Here is a 15,242-nt window from a genome sequence, read left to right on the forward strand (position 1 = left end):
CGCGAAAAAAAAAATCAACTAAAAACCACGATAATCGCAATCCAAGCTTCGGGGCCATGGTACGCCAAGCTTTCCGGACTCATTTCTCTCCTAGCCGTTTACCTTCCCAGACGACCGCATACCGCACAAATGTCTCTAGCGGGAGTAGATCCCAACTAAATTCATTTGAAATACAGTCTGTCGCTTCGGCCTAATTCAATGAAGGAGTTGACTGTCTAGTGCCTTGGCATCCAGCAGGCTGGGATGCGGGTCTAGAGAAGGACGGCTTGAGTACGGCGTCACATTTCTCATGTCTCCATTACTAACGGATCTTTCAAGGTACCTAGTGCTAGCGTCATGGACACCACGTCCTGAGGCACTCAATTAGATAGTGTGTGAAGCTTTCATCCTTGTCTCGGTACTCATACGCATGTTAGAGCAGGTATAAAGTGAGTGGAGGCCATAGTTTTGTTCTCCAGGTCGACATGGCTTTATCCCTCTCGTCTCTGCTTACCATTGCTCTTCTTTCCGCTAGCTCTCGCGGTCAACGTGAGGGAACCATTGGTCCTACGGGAGACCTCGTCATCTCCAATGGAGACGTCTCTCCCGATGGCTTTGGACGCATCGCTGCATTGGCGAATTCGCGTATTGATGGGACGCTCATTCGAGCCAACAAGGTCGGCTTCTTGATTGACCGACTAAAAGATGTTTTATGAACGCCTTGCTAGGGAGACGTGTTCCAAATCAACGTCGTCAACGAGCTTTCTAATGACTCGATTTTACAGAGCACGACTATCGTATGTTTACTTTCCGCGGAAAGTATCAGATTGACATCTCATGCATCTCCTTCAGCACTGGCACGGTCTCTTCCAGAAGGGTACTGGGTGGGCTGATGGGCCCGCATTTGTGAACCAATGTCCTATAGCCAAGGGAGATTCATTCCTATACACTTTTGATACCACGGACCAGGCTGGATCGTTCTGGTACCACTCCCATTTGTGTAGGTATTCATTTTTCGTTGGATCACCTGTATCTCCGACGACGTCTGTCAATGTAGCTACTCAATACTGTGATGGGCTACGAGGGCCTCTTGTCATCTACGACCCCAATGATCCACATGCCGACTTATATGATGTCGATGATGGTACGTTCATCATATCTCCGTGGTTGTCCGTATCTTAACTCTGTCACAGATAGTACGAGTATTTTGACATTGTCAGATTGGTATCATACACCCGCGAAGCAACTCGGATTCCCGTAATGCCTTTTACTATTTGTTCAAGTCAGCATCTGATGATAAATCAATAGCACTCCGGACTCTACACTCATAAACGGACTGGGAAGGTAAGCTACGATTTTACAACATTTAAAGTCCGGGTAATAATAGGTGACATAGATGGAGCCTCGGAGACCTCACAGAGGACTTATCCATTGTACAGGTTACACAAGGAACACGGTGAGTTTACTCTGTATATTTAACGGTACCTCGCTCATGGGAACTGTAGGTACCGCATCAGAATGTTCAATGTAGGCTGTGAGGCGGCATTCACCGTCTCCATTGAAAGCCATTTGATGTGATTACCTTCCTGGCTTTATCCTTGCTTCTTTTATTTACCGATGATGGGTAGGACAATCATCGAAGTTGACGGTGTGAATCACGTCCCGTATACCGTGGATGAAATCCAGATTTTTACAGGTATGTTAGCACTACCTTCCCTTTGTAAAACAGCAGCTAACATCGATAAGGTCAACGGTACTCCTTCGTGGTACAGTGCTCTTTCTTCTTCGGATATTCGTGAAGATACTGAGGCGCACTGTAGTTAAATGCAGACCAGGCAGTCGGCAATTATTGTACGCCAAAGTTTTCCGACCGTAAAGAAATCAATATCTGACTTTATTATTTTCAGGGATCCGAGCCAATCCCAGCGTTGGGACAGCAGGCTTCGCAGGCGGTATAAACTCTGCGATTCTACGATATGACGGCGCCGATAGCGCGGAACCATCTACCGGCACTTTCACGAGCGTGCTAAAGATGAATGAGACCGAGTTAGTGGTACGTCCTTATAATATGACTGTTTGTTCCCATTCACCTTTCTGAATAACTCTTGACAGCCACTTGAGAACCCTGGAACTGTGAGTTCTACACTTTCACACTGATATACCCTCCGAACATGGCCTGAATCTAATATAGCCGGGATCCCCTGAAATCGGAGGTGTCGACTACGCGCTCAACCTGGCTTTCGCTTTTGTACGTCTACTTCCTGATTTCATGGTTCTATTGTATTGAACGGTCACACAGACGACAGCGGGCACATTCACGGTCAACGGCGCTCAATTTGTTCCTCCCACAACTCCCGTTCTTCTCCAGATTCTAAGCGGTGCACAAAGTGCGAGCGATCTCCTTCCCCAGGGTTCGGTCTTCCCATTACCAGCGAATTCTACGATCGAACTTTCCATGCCAGGCGGTATTGTCGGTGGAGGTGTAAGTTCATTATCCGTTATCGTGTTAACCATACAATTATCTGACGCTATCTTTGATACTTTTTCTAGCATCCGTTCCATTTACACGGTGTAAGTTCTTCAGTCAAATATCCTTTGCTCCTCGTTCTCACGATAGCCCTGAAACCAGCACACGTTCGATGTCGTCCGCAGCACCGGTAGCACTGTGTACAACTATGAGAACCCTGTGAGGCGAGACGTTGTCAACATCGGTGTCAAGGGGGACAATGTTACTATCCGTTTCACAACCGACAACCCGGGACCTTGGTTCCTTCACTGGTCGGTATTTCTCTACGGTTTTGGGGTGGCGATGTATTAATGATTCTCTATTAGCCACATTGATTGGCACTTGGAGGCGTGCGTGTGATTCATTACATTCTTATTCAATTTGTCAACCATCCCCAACAGTGGACTTGCCGTGGTTTTTGCAGAAGCCACAGAGAACTGGAACAATACTATTGATCCAACTGGTACAGTTGATTCTATTTCGTTTCGAACACTACACTTACGTTCGCGCAGATCAATGGGATCAGCTCTGCTCCATATACGACAGTACACCTGCTGCGGACCTATAAGAGAAGATATGTAGGATTTCGGAGATAAACTGCACATACCCATCTTTTGGAGAGCTAATACTATGTTATAGTTATTTCACTCAGTTCGGTTCTCGTATTATTTATTTCCCATGTGCCTAGACAGAATCAGTGTTTAATTTGAGACCATCTTTCTGAGACCGCGATGCGCGAATATTTGACACCGTCAACTCGGCCAGGGATGTTACAGAACGATCAGCCCGCTTCGTCAAAACTCCGGTGATTCATCTTCCGCAAAGAAACGCAGTCGACTAAATCATGACGTGGTCATTAAGGCCATTGAATTAGTTTATTGATCAACTTGAAGATGGCCGAATAGCCTTTAAGATGCCCTGACGGGCAAAGGATGCTGTATGATATCGGTAACAATTATAGAGTAGATAAATTTTCGAGGAACGATTCGGCTCTCCATGTACGGCGATGATACTACAGGATCTAGTTATCGTTTCAAGTTGCTTTGGCGATTCTTAGCTGTGGGGACATCTGTCCATCTGGCGGCTTCAGTTGGCATGGAGGAGGATGGACTCTATGTCGACGACAGGACAGCATAGGCGAGGTCTAGGTTCGTTGTCTGCTTCGTCATGCTTGCCCTACACTTAATTGATAATTGAATATGAGCGAGACTTGATGTGGATGAACGGAAATACGTCCCTGGTGACGCTCACATACAAATCAAGTACTTATTATACCACCGTTCACAGCTCATCTCTTTTGAGATTGTGGGTTGAATGAAATTTAAATTACATATATTCTAATTTCGATGATTGTCCAGCCAGAGCAATATATCAACAAGACCTGCCCAAATAAATCACCACCAGATGTTACTAGAAATATCTGTTAGATATAAGCGACACAAATTCGAAGCAAAACATACCTCTATCAGCAAATTTTTGTCAAATTCAGACTTTCAGCGGAGACTTCAAAGTTGCGGGATCGTAACTTCGAGGCTCCCACCAGCGTGATATAGATGTTAAACGGCTGATGCGCGGTGAATATGCGGGAGGTGGAACGTCCGGCGAGTGATCATTCGGTGAGGCCCTAAGATGCCTTTTGTCATCGAGGTCATTGAGGAAGGCGCGCGAGGGAGGGATGTTCCGGCGCTTGCGGTACCGCCATATGAAGACAGATGCTGCGATTAGAACGAGAAGAAAGACGCTGATAACGATGCCGGCTATGGTTGTGGGTGTATGATCATGTTTCGACGGTGAGGAATCTGATGCCCCAGGGGTTGAAGCGATCATTCTATCAGAATCCATCAGATGTAAATTAATCGAAGCTCAGCATCAACCTACGTAGAGCTCATTGTAGCAGATTCATCGACATTAGAAAGGGTGGGTGATCTGAAAAGAGAGATTCGGTGATGTTGACTTTGACACGGAAGTGTACGAGTACTCACGAGACGTCAATTTCCCGACCTTCGTCTACCTGAAAAGGTTCACTCAAAGCAAATGTGACGTTTGAACTTCTGATAAAACTTTTCTGTGAGATACAGGCAAAAATTTTCAGTGAAGGACCACTGACAAGTCGATGGGGCTAATTCTTTGGGCTACTATGTAGGTTGTACTGCATATATGGACATTTATTAGTTATACGATTCCATAGCCATCAAAGACGCACCCTGAAAACTCGAGATCAACAGACACAATGCGAGCCTCAGTTAAATTGTCTACAGGCTGTATGGATGAAGTAAAGTTCGTATCCGGTGGACTCATTCTTCGAACGGCGATAAAGAAATGGAACGGGTCCTCGGAGCTTGGAGTCAGAAGGACCGAAATGGTTTGATTGGCTTGGAAATGAGGCGGAGTGGTTACCGTAATGCTGAGAGAGCATCCTCGCGAGATTAGCGTGAATAGGAATCTATTGAAAGACAGTCAGGTAATTAGTAGACATCGAAACATCCGTATTTGACATACGAGTAGAGCAGATTGAGGATCATGATACCAGCCGGTAAGTCGACAGACTAAAGAATTACGGTTATATAGACAGATAGGACGAAATGATTGCAGATGCTCACAGCCTCAACATCAGATGCGCATCATAAAACGGGAGAGCTTGCTTTAGGTTGATCATTGCGTTAGAGAAACTATTGGCAATGTTGGAGGCTACGTCGAAAATTTATTTTGGTTAATGCAGTAGGACCCGCCTCGTAGAATCGTCGCTAAGGACCATTATTATTCAACGTGAGGTATAGCCTGGGAAGCGGCAAGAATGCGGGAGCCGGGATCCCTAGTTGCGAAGCTTGGGAATTTTACATAGCACAGTCAAAGTTTAATCAAGCACGGCTCTGAGCGAAAGATTGATTTATCTTGTTTCAAGGGGTTCCCTTGATGAAAATTGAATGCAAGTCGAGAACAGTGAGCACTGATCAGTTGCTGATCATGGTGGCAGTATCCCGCAAACAATGTTTCCTTTCTAAGTGGGGAGCTGACGTAACTCGAGAACGTGACTACAACGCGACGTGTTTCAATTTCAAAGTCGCTTTGTTTACGAACTTTCCTTCCCAGTGAAAATTCCGTCAAGCCGGTTTGAGCCAAATCAAGCCGCAAAAATTACCATGTAGCGTGGTCGAGCCGGATCAAGCGGCGTATACAAGAAAGCATTGAGCTCCAAACCTACACCTCTTTGCGCTCAGCATATCCAAGAATACCAGAGTCGAATTTCTCTGAATCCAATGGTTAACCGAAATGCGCCGAACTTTGCGAGCGCAAACCACATTGGCCAAGTCGAGCCAATGGATCTGACCACGCACGTGCATGTCGTCCGGTGACGTGTTTAACGCCTCTTTCCTTTTTACCACCACCATCTCCGATTCTCCGTCACCTTCCAGCCTATTCGCCATCTTCGCCGTCGCCCTACACCCGAATCCTGTATTATCGCAGGTTGTGGCCTCCGCATGTGGCCTCTTACTGGCAAACTGACGCGAAGCCCAGCGATACGATGCTACAGACTGAAACTGCCATGAAAGGTGGATATATGCGCCGCGTTTAAACACCCTCAGCAGGAATACGTCTTCGGAAATTTCGTTTGAGTAGCAGGATATCTGGGTACTTCTCAGGTACGTCTCGCTGCACTCTTATATGTCGTTTTGCGACATTTAGAATGTCTTCAGTCGCTCTATGCTCTCTAGCCGCCACCTGGGTGTGGTCACGGTACGTTCTGTTCCATATATGCATATATTTCTTAGCTCACTAAATCTAGGTCGCGCTTGCTATCGCTCCAGCTAGCTTCCATTTCGTGAGTAGCCTTAAAATTGTCTTTCCCCGTCATTACGTGCTGATTTAACATTATCCAAGGCTGTCTATTTTGGTACATCTATCTTGACACCATGAAACGCAATTGAGACATTCATGCAGGACAGAGCCAGCTGTAGACGCAGTGGGAAGGGTGCTGCAGACCAGTGCCGCTACTTAGCGTAGTAGCGATTCTCTGATTTTATGTATATTAATAGTATTAAATAAAAATAGCAATAAAATCGAGCCCTACGAAGCCTAATGGAAACCCATGACACCGACATACCAAGCTCGAAATAGCTCGATTTGAGCTGGTAAATGGTTCACATTTCGAAGCTACAGCGAGCAGTATAGAGCCCCATCGATCATTTCCCCTGGGCTTGATTTGGCTCAGTACGGCTCGACCGACTTTTCACTGGGTTTCATTGCTCATTGTTTCATCTCGGATCCGTTCACGTTCAGTGCCTTCAGCGGGTCGAATAACTCGAATTTTGAACAGAACTTGATAATATGGAGAAACTGAATGTGGTATGTGTCCTTGCCACTCCACTGACCTACTCACCAATGATTCAGCAGGCTTCAATCAACAATCGACTATCTGACGACGTTTTTATCTTAATCTTTGCGGGTGTCGCAGAGGTGGATCTTGAGCAGTGGACCGGGGTGTACGCGAAGGGAAGGCATGGTTGCGAGAGGGAAAAAGATTCTATAAGATATGTATGAGTATCAAGTATATATCTCAGCGTGAAGACGTTGGTTGAACGCTGTACTGTACCTATAAGATATGTATGAGTATCAAGTATGTCTATAGGTACGATTAGCAATAGTATAATAGAAATATAATGAGTATACACGTACATCTCAGCATGAAGACGTTGGTTGAACGCTGAGATGCCGCGATGAAAAAAATAGACTAATCAGGTATGTACCGGTAATCTAAATATAGTCCGTGGCTTGCGGTTAACGCTCGCCATGCTCGACACTCCCCTTCGAGCCTAATCGCTAGCCATCCGAAGGAGCAAGACCCATCAGCGCACGAAATTGGGCAAGTTTGACACGTTTCAAGGACTTGGTGAACGCATCCGCAATCATGTCGTCCGTTGGGCAGTACTTGATGGAACTCTGTGACCTGGAGACTGTTTGCCTAATGAAATGGAACTGCACATCGATGTGCTTCGTTCGTGCATGGTACGTGGAGTCTTTTGAGAGTGTGATTGCCCCTTGATTGTCGCAGAATAACGTCGTTGGGGTGGCGATTGGGTGGATGAGTTCCTTGAAGAGTTTGCGGAGCCATATCAGCTCCTTTGATGCGTGCGTCAGGGCAACGTATTCAGCCTCGGTGCTGGAGAGGGTGATGATAGGCTGTTTCTTGGAGCTCCAGGATACGATTCCGTTCCCTACAAAGAAGGCATACCCTGAAATCGAGTGCCTGTGCATCTGCTGAGCCCAGTCTGCGTCGGAATAGCCTGTAACGTGTGTGCTCTTTCCTCCTAGGGTGAGGCTATAGTCTCAAGTTCCCTTTAGGTATTTGAAGACTCGTAAAACTGCATGCCAGTGAGAGGTTCTTGGCTCCTGCATGTAACGGGATAGTGTTGACACCGCGTAGGAGATATCGGGTCGAGTTGCAAGAGATGCGTACATGAGACGTCCGATGGCCTCACGGTATTGGGAATGCTGGGCCTTGGGGAGCACAGTGGTGGATACGGAGGGTGAGTCATAACTCAAATCGATTCCTGGTTCCATTGGCGTGACGACTGCTCTAGCTTCGCTTTGGCCAGCCCATTCGACGATGCTGTTGACATATGCCTGTTGGCCTAGGGTGATGGTCCTGGCCTCGCGGTTGCGGTGTACGCTAATACCAAGCAGCCATTTAATCTCGCCAAGGTCAGTCATCTCGAAGTGCTCTCTGAGCTGCTTCTTGATGAGGTTCATTGCATCATTGGAGTCGGCAATGATGGTGAAGTTGTCTGTAGCGGCGGCGACGATGGTGTACTTGTCTTTGCTGAATTTGTAGAACACTGCTTCATTGGCCTGGCATATGGAGTATCCAAGAGCAAGGAATACTCGTCTCAGCTTCTGGTACCACTTGTGTGCGCCCTGCTTGCTTCCATACAATGGCTTACACAGTTTACAGCATAGCTTCTTCCCTTTGAGTCTGTTGGGGATTTCCCTAAAGTCCTCGTACATTGGTGGTAACTCCATATACAAGGTTTCGTGGAGGTCAGCTTGGAGGTAGGCATTTTTGATGTCTGCTTGGTGTATTTTGGCATCCTTCTGAGCAGCTATGGATAGTAATGCACGTAGGGTAGTTAGGCGGACTGTTGGAGCGAATGTTTCGTGAAAATCAACGCCGTAAATTTGGGAGAACCCCTTTAGGACCAGCCAGGCCTTGTATCGTATGATACGGCCTTGATCATCCGTCTTGATATGAAATGTATATCTGTTTTTAGTGACATTGGCCCCGGGTGGAGTGGGGATTATGTTGTACGTACATAAGCCTTCGACTTGGCTTAGCTCCCTCTCGACGGTGTCCTTCCATTCCCGTTTTTGCGGTCCCTTCAGTGCCTCCTGTATGGAATCCGGCTCTCCGTTAGTTGTGGCTAGTGCTGACTCAACTAGGTTAGCAAACCACTCTTCCTCGCTCGTATCATAGTCCATTCCACCTGGTTCAAGGTTCCCGTCGTCTTCAAGGACACATGCAGTGACACCAGCAGCCTTTGACATTCGGTTGATGTTGTAGAAACCCTCTGGCTTGCGTGAGCCTCGTTGGGGCCAGGCTGGGGGGTTATTTTCATCAGGAATGTCCTCAATTTGGACCCTTCATTGGTGTGGTGTGAGATTTGGGCTTGATGGCGGGGTTGATAGAGGTGTTAGTGGTGATGGTGGGTTTTCTGGAGTGTCTTGAGTGTCTGTGGGGGGTGTGGCAGGTTCGTCTCCCTTGTTTTTGGTCTCTTTTGGGCTGTCACAAGTGTCATTTGTAGCATGGAATCCATTGGGATTGACAATTGTTTTGTACTCCCCCTCAATTTTGATGGTTTCTTTGCTCAGGTCTTCATCTTTATTGAAGTAGATGTTTCTCTCGACACTGACAAGATGTTTTCCAGGCCAATAGACCCAGATACCCTTTGACTCTTTGTCAATGCCTACAAATCGGCCAGGATCAGCACGAGGCTGTAGTTTCCCCCATCCGAGTTGCTTCACCCACATGGTGCACCCGAATTCATGCAGATTGGACATGTCAGGCTTCTTTTGTGTAGCCTTTTCATGCGGGGTTGTCTTTTTGTTGGCAAGAGCGCTGTGGTGGAGCCAGTTTCTCAGCCAGCAGTGGTAGGCTATGGCTTCAGCCCACAGATAGTTGGGCAGCCCAGCTGCAATTATCATGGCTTGGGCACCTTCGAGCACGGTGCGCATTTCTTGTTCCGTCATTCCATTTGAGGATGGCGAGTCATGGACATTGAGGTGATGTATTGTCCCTGCAGATTTAAGGTGTCGTTTGAACTCCTCGCTCATAAACTCTCCTCCACGGTCACACCCGAATATCTTCACGATGCCTACTCCACGTTGGGCTTTCATCCAAGCCTCATGCTCCTTGTAGCAGCGCAATGTCTCCAATTTCTTCTTCATGAAGTATGGTAAGTGCTCCCTCATTGCGACGTCTTTGAATAGTGTGAAATACTTTGAACCGCCAAGAGACTTGACTTTGGCTGGTCCCCATATGTCTCCTGTGACCTTGTCACCATATTTCTTGGCTGACTCATTGTCACTATGCTTCGGAAAAGGTTTCGTCACAGCTTTAGCTTGCACGCATGCTGAGCAGAACTCTGGTTCGGAGTTTAGGTCAATGTTGGGGGCGATAATCTCCCCATTACGTATGCTCTGCTTCAGGGCTTCATGGCTTGCATGTCCTGTCATGCAGTGGAACTGCGAGATACTGATTTGAGGGGTAGCGGCAGCTGCTGTGGGGGATTTGCTATGGTGATGGTTGGTGGAGCCTTGTATGTGGTAGAGTCCATTGATTTTGGGCACGATCCCAATGATGTGTCTGTCGGGTTTCGGGGTTTTGATATAACAGTTTCTGTCTTCAACTGTAAGTGAATAGCCTGCTGTATCAAGACAGCTGACTGATATTAGCATAAACGCTAGGTGCAGGGAGTAGTACGTGTTGTAGAGGGTGACCTTGGTCACTGGTTTGCCATGGCCTATTGGCAGGTATGTGATGTAGTCTCCTCTGCCAATAGCATTGAATGAATGTCTGTCAGCGGTGCAGATGGGTGTTGGCTTGATATCCACGAAGTTGATCATTTTACTTCGGGCAGGTGAGAAGTGGTGGCTAGCTCCCATGTCAACGAGTTCACCATCGTAGCATATGCCCGAGGCGGCTAATGCTTCAGCCTGGGCTTGACAGTCAGATGTGGCGCTAAGCTCCACGTTCTTGTCATCAATTATTGTAGCGAAGCCATAGCTTTTGACTTCAGAGCTTGAGGACTGGCCTGCAACATTAGCCAAGTCACCGTCTTTCTTCTTCTTCAAGTCCCAAGGTGCTTGGCCCTCTTTGCCTCCTCCCTCACGGAAGCAGTCATCGAAGGCATGGTTATCCATGCCACAGTTCGTGCAGTGCTTCTTTTTCTTCTCTTTTGATTCCTTTCCCTTCTTCTTTCCCTTTCCCTTGTCCTTTGCAGCCCTAGCGCTTGCTGCGAGAGCGGAGTTCAGTACTCCTTCGTCAATATTCTTTTCGACTTTCATCTCGTCAGCAGCTTCCAAGACTTCTTGGATGAGCATAGCGCTTGTTATGGGTTTGCTTGTTAGCTTGGCTGCTATGCTGAGCGTTTTCAGGACTGGGCGGTAACTAGGGGGAAGAGATTGTCGAATGTACATGCAGAACGACTGGTCGGTGATGACAGTACCCATGCCAGCAAGCTCCTTGCCCATGCGTTGCATATTTGAGAGGTGTGCACGAATGTCACCATCCTCTGGACATCGTGTGTTTTGCAACTGCAAGAGGAGATCTTGCTGTACGAGGTCTCCTTTTGTCTCGAAGATGGCTACAAGTGCAGCCCATACATGTGCTGCGCTCGGTTGGTTCTTTATTTGCATGAACGTAGAGTTTGAGACTGTCTCGTAAAAGATCTCTCACATCGAGGCCTCCTTCTGGTCATACTCATCCTGGAGCTTTAGGTGTTTTTCGAGCTCGTCGTCAGACAGTGGTGCAAGTTCTCCCGGCTTGTAATAGTCCCCATTCCTTTCAGTGAGTTCAGCTGGCTTCTTTGCGGTTCCGGTGAGGTGACGTTTTAGTCCCTTTGAGGTTGCTGCATTGGGTATTCGCTCTTTGTAGAGGATCCAATTGCTCCCGTCATCTTTGAGCCGGGGCAGGTTGAGAAGCTTCACTGTGGAGGCGGTATTCATATCACCGGGGCCCATAACCTCTTGAGCAGTGGACCGGGGTGTACGCGAAGGGAAGGCACGGTTGCGAGAGGGAAAAAGATTCTATAAGATATGTATGAGTATCAAGTATATATCTCAGCGTGAAGACGTTGGTTGAACGCTGTACTGTACCTATAAGATATGTATGAGTATCAAGTATATCTATAGGTACGATTAGCAATAGTATAATAGAAATATAATGAGTATACACGTACATCTCAGCATGAAGACGTTGGTTGAACGCTGAGATGCCGCGATGAAAAAAATAGACTAATCAGGTATGTACCGGTAATCTAAATATAGTCCGTGGCTTGCGGTTAACGCTCGCCATGCTCGACAGTGGAGACCAATCGTCCAGCGGTGCACACCATTTTACGGATGTCCTCCGTTTGCAGGCGGTGGAGATCTGTGGCTCTTTCTTTTCCTGAACTGTGGTCCAAAGTCGACGTATCTCTACATATCCCGGACAGGTCCTTCGGGTGGCACCAGGGATTTTTGCCACTCTCCACATCTGATTCAGCTAAAAGCAAACAACGACTATTTGCGGCCAAGATGAGTCTGCTGAATCTCCAGCTGCATCGTGCAGGGGGTTATAAACTCCACGTCAAGGTGTACGGGGACGACATGATGCGTTATGCCTTGCCATGCATAGATCTCATACGTACAAGAATTCAGCGATGGAGGAGCTTGGATTTACTTTCCCCGGACTTGTATCCCGAATCCGTCCACCATCTCATCAGAGACACCCCATCATTTGATAGCCTAGAAAGTCTCAGTGTGAGGCACATATTCCTTGAACAGTTCTACAAACTTAGTACAACCGAGCCAAAAATGCCTTTGCTACGCACCTTCTACACGCGACGGGATCTAAAAAGCCCGAATTCTCGTTCATCGGTGAACATGCCCTCACGTCTTGGCGCGTGGAGCAGAAACGTCGAAACCATTATCTGCGAAAACTTCCTCTGCTGGTTCCCTCTCTTCAAAAATGCACGGAATTTAATTATCACCACGACAATGAAACGGAAGAAAGACGACACCGAACCAATGAACGGTCTGTCGCAGATGCCAGGGGTCCACGAAATTGGCAATATCATCAGTTTGACCTTTGATATCAACGTCGATACACATAACATTTGTTGGTTTGGGGAGCATTTCCGTTTTCCGAACCTCCTTCATCTCAAGATATCGTATCACAAAGATGTCAAGTTCGGACCAGAATCCGACGGTGCCCAAATGGTTTACATGCGCTATCCCTTCCAGGCCGCGTATGTTGAAAACCTGTTACAGTCATCCCCTTCCTTATCATCGCTCACTCTCAATAAAATCCCCATGCGAAAAGCCCAAGTCCTTGCATTCCTTACGCCACTTACCAGCCTTACCAGGCTCTCCATTCACGAACCAACGCCGTGCCTCTATGGAATACCTATCGAACCACTTTTCGTGCCGTACTACCCCATATCACAAGGCTTCATCGAGGCATTGTCAAACAATACACACTTGCTACCTCACCTGAAATCATTGGAACTCGTTTGGCGGCACAATGTGAATGAGTGTGCGCTACTCGAGATGATCGAGCATCGTCGTGAAATGAATCTGGAGGACGTGTCCTTGGGGACTAGATATCCGGCACCAGAGATGATGGAAGAAACGCGGCTACGTTTGAAGGAGATCCGGGAAATGGGACTTCGCGTTCAAGTACTGAGATACGATATTTCTCCTATTTTATCTTTTACTCAGCCATCTACATTGGTCGAGATGTACGGTCGCGATTTTAGGGCTGCCAGCTAATAGTTATATATTATGAGTGTATTATGCCCATTTCCTCTATCAACAATCGATGCTCCAATGCGTAGATAATTTTATGTTACATTTCTTATCCCCCGCAGAAATAGGCGAGCTCAATACTTAACAAGAAAATCTTTACCTTGTGAAACGCTCGGATCCCAATATTAATATGAGACGGCATAACGATGCTAATAACATTTGATGATGGTTGCGCGCAGCTGATATACATCAAGGAGAGATATAGCACCCATCGCCATCACAAGATCTTCCCTTGTTTCATCTTCTTACACTGGTACCTATGATCCGCATCCCACATCATCTCATGACACTCCTGCGAGCACACCACCAGCTCTAAGCATCGCGTGCACTTCCTCAAAAATTTCCTTGCGTGGCTTTGTACGACACTACATATCATTGAACAAAAAAATCAGTTCTCGGCCCCAAAAGAACGTTCCTGGAAACAAACCTTCGGATTCATACACTTCTCAAGGATGTTCCTATCACCAATGATAGCCTCTTTCATTCTTCCCCAAGCCTCCCAAGCCTTATCTCGTTGTTCCGCCAGAACGTTGGACGGACTGAGGGTAGGATCCAGAGGTGAGTCTTCTCTCACATCCAACTCTCCATGGACGATCTCACTCCTCGCCTTCCTCGCCAACATCGGACGCTCCGCCCTATACTCTATAACCATCTCCAGAAACCCCGTCAGCGGCGCGAAACTGTCTACCAGATTGGTAGCTCGTACGATGGACTGCAAGAGACGGTGCCGGAGCGCCACCTTGATGAGCTCCACCCGGCTGTTGGGCGGCAAAAGGTACTTAAATGAACTCGAGGGACGAACAGAAAGGACTGAGCTCGGCGACCATGGACCAGGTTCGCTGAAGGACGGGAATACGAGGGGAAGTAGGCTCAGCGAGGGCGCGACAAGTCCGTATCAGCATATTTTGTTCTAGGAGGTACTTCCTGTATCCGTCGTCGGATCTGCGCACGTTCGTAATGGGCATGACATTCGAGCTGTAAGCATTGGGCGGCGAGGGCTGGGTGGCATCTCGGGAGTACGAGTTGACGTATCCCACGATCGTCGGGAGGAGATAAGATATGTCGGCGAGGGGCGCCTCTCGTACGGCGTTGACAGATGGTATTGAGCATTCGATGTAATGGTCTAGCGCAACAAAGGAGGAAGAAACGAACGCCGTTGTCTCTGAATACGCGTCCCCAGCATCAGAGCGGAAGTCGAACTCGTCATTGGATACGCCGGGGTTGCGCAACGTGTCCTTGAAAAGGACTTCCAGGAAGAGATGGGACCATTCCATGATCCATCGCATGCCCTTATGGGATCGTATCATCTCCAGCGAGGAAGGGTAGTATTCGAGAGGCAGGGGTCATTCATGAAGATGTATATTGTCCGGTTGCAGAGCAAGGTCACGACATTCTCAGGGAGGAAGATAGTCCCCGTGCTTGTGTTTGAGAGGCTTCAAGCAAGGCATAAAGCGTTTAATGGTGGTTTGAACGATATCGAGCGTCGAATGGTTGACATCGAGGAGCAGTCGACCATCAGTCGGGATGCGATCTAGGATCCCCGGAGAGGACCAGTTGATGTAAGGCTGTAGAAGGTAATTAGTTTCCACATATAACTGAGTGCGGTGATACGCACCATGTACAAGCGAGACATGATTCGACTGAAGCCAGCGCTAAGATAAAGGGACGGAGATGGAGGAGGCGTAGCAATGATGTC

At 47.6% G+C, this 15,242-nt stretch overlaps 4 protein-coding genes across 4 annotated transcripts; 2 read left to right on the forward strand and 2 right to left on the reverse strand.

Annotated features, from left to right (window-relative positions):
• Positions 1-464: 464 nt before the first annotated feature.
• On the forward strand, positions 465-3,053 carry EV420DRAFT_1268386 (laccase lcc5; the record flags this gene model as incomplete). The annotated part of the gene is made up of 20 exons (XM_060467446.1): positions 465-656; positions 708-776; positions 832-979; positions 1,037-1,123; positions 1,173-1,236; positions 1,288-1,323; positions 1,376-1,435; positions 1,485-1,553; positions 1,608-1,675; positions 1,726-1,745; positions 1,800-1,830; positions 1,887-2,032; positions 2,092-2,112; positions 2,171-2,231; positions 2,286-2,461; positions 2,530-2,550; positions 2,609-2,757; positions 2,812-2,835; positions 2,887-2,948; positions 2,998-3,053. 20 exons carry the CDS (start codon positions 465-467, stop codon positions 3,051-3,053), a joined length of 1,560 nt encoding a protein of 519 aa, XP_060332377.1.
• A 718-nt stretch (positions 3,054-3,771) lies between these two features.
• On the reverse strand, positions 3,772-5,196 carry EV420DRAFT_256593 (uncharacterized protein). The gene is made up of 8 exons (XM_060481443.1): positions 5,086-5,196; positions 4,985-5,031; positions 4,689-4,928; positions 4,593-4,634; positions 4,468-4,536; positions 4,364-4,411; positions 3,946-4,313; positions 3,772-3,895 (listed from the first exon to the last, which is right to left on the reverse strand). The coding sequence occupies exons 2-7, from the start codon at positions 5,005-5,007 to the stop codon at positions 3,971-3,973; spliced, it is 765 nt and encodes a 254-aa protein (XP_060332378.1). The 5' UTR covers positions 5,008-5,031; positions 5,086-5,196; the 3' UTR covers positions 3,772-3,895; positions 3,946-3,970.
• A 6,836-nt stretch (positions 5,197-12,032) lies between these two features.
• On the forward strand, positions 12,033-13,619 carry EV420DRAFT_1535874 (uncharacterized protein). Its single transcript, XM_060472845.1, has one exon. The coding sequence runs from the start codon at positions 12,101-12,103 to the stop codon at positions 13,508-13,510; it is 1,410 nt and encodes a 469-aa protein (XP_060332379.1). The 5' UTR covers positions 12,033-12,100; the 3' UTR covers positions 13,511-13,619.
• Positions 13,620-13,827: 208 nt separating this feature from the next.
• EV420DRAFT_1641597 (uncharacterized protein) lies at positions 13,828-14,853 on the reverse strand (the record flags this gene model as incomplete). The annotated part of the gene is made up of 3 exons (XM_060477259.1): positions 13,828-13,911; positions 13,974-14,324; positions 14,371-14,853. 3 exons carry the CDS (start codon positions 14,851-14,853, stop codon positions 13,828-13,830), a joined length of 918 nt encoding a protein of 305 aa, XP_060332380.1.
• Positions 14,854-15,242: the final 389 nt, after the last annotated feature.

This window comes from Desarmillaria tabescens (genome assembly GCF_030435595.1).
Source record: "Desarmillaria tabescens strain CCBAS 213 chromosome Unknown EV420scaffold_13, whole genome shotgun sequence".
Lineage (NCBI taxonomy): Eukaryota > Fungi > Basidiomycota > Agaricomycetes > Agaricales > Physalacriaceae > Desarmillaria > Desarmillaria tabescens.

Coding starts and splice junctions, on each gene's coding strand:
- EV420DRAFT_1535874 (XM_060472845.1), top strand. CDS start 12,101: ATGTCCTCCGTTTGCAGGCGGTGGAGATCTGTGGCTCTTTCTTTTCCT.
- EV420DRAFT_256593 (XM_060481443.1), bottom strand. CDS start 5,007: ATGATCCTCAATCTGCTCTACTC. Junction 4,537..4,592: donor AGAATTAGCCCCATCGACTT/GTCAGTGGTCCT, acceptor AAGTTTTATCAG/AAGTTCAAACGTCACATTTG. Junction 4,314..4,363: donor TCTGCTACAATGAGCTCTAC/GTAGGTTGATGC, acceptor GGATTCTGATAG/AATGATCGCTTCAACCCCTG.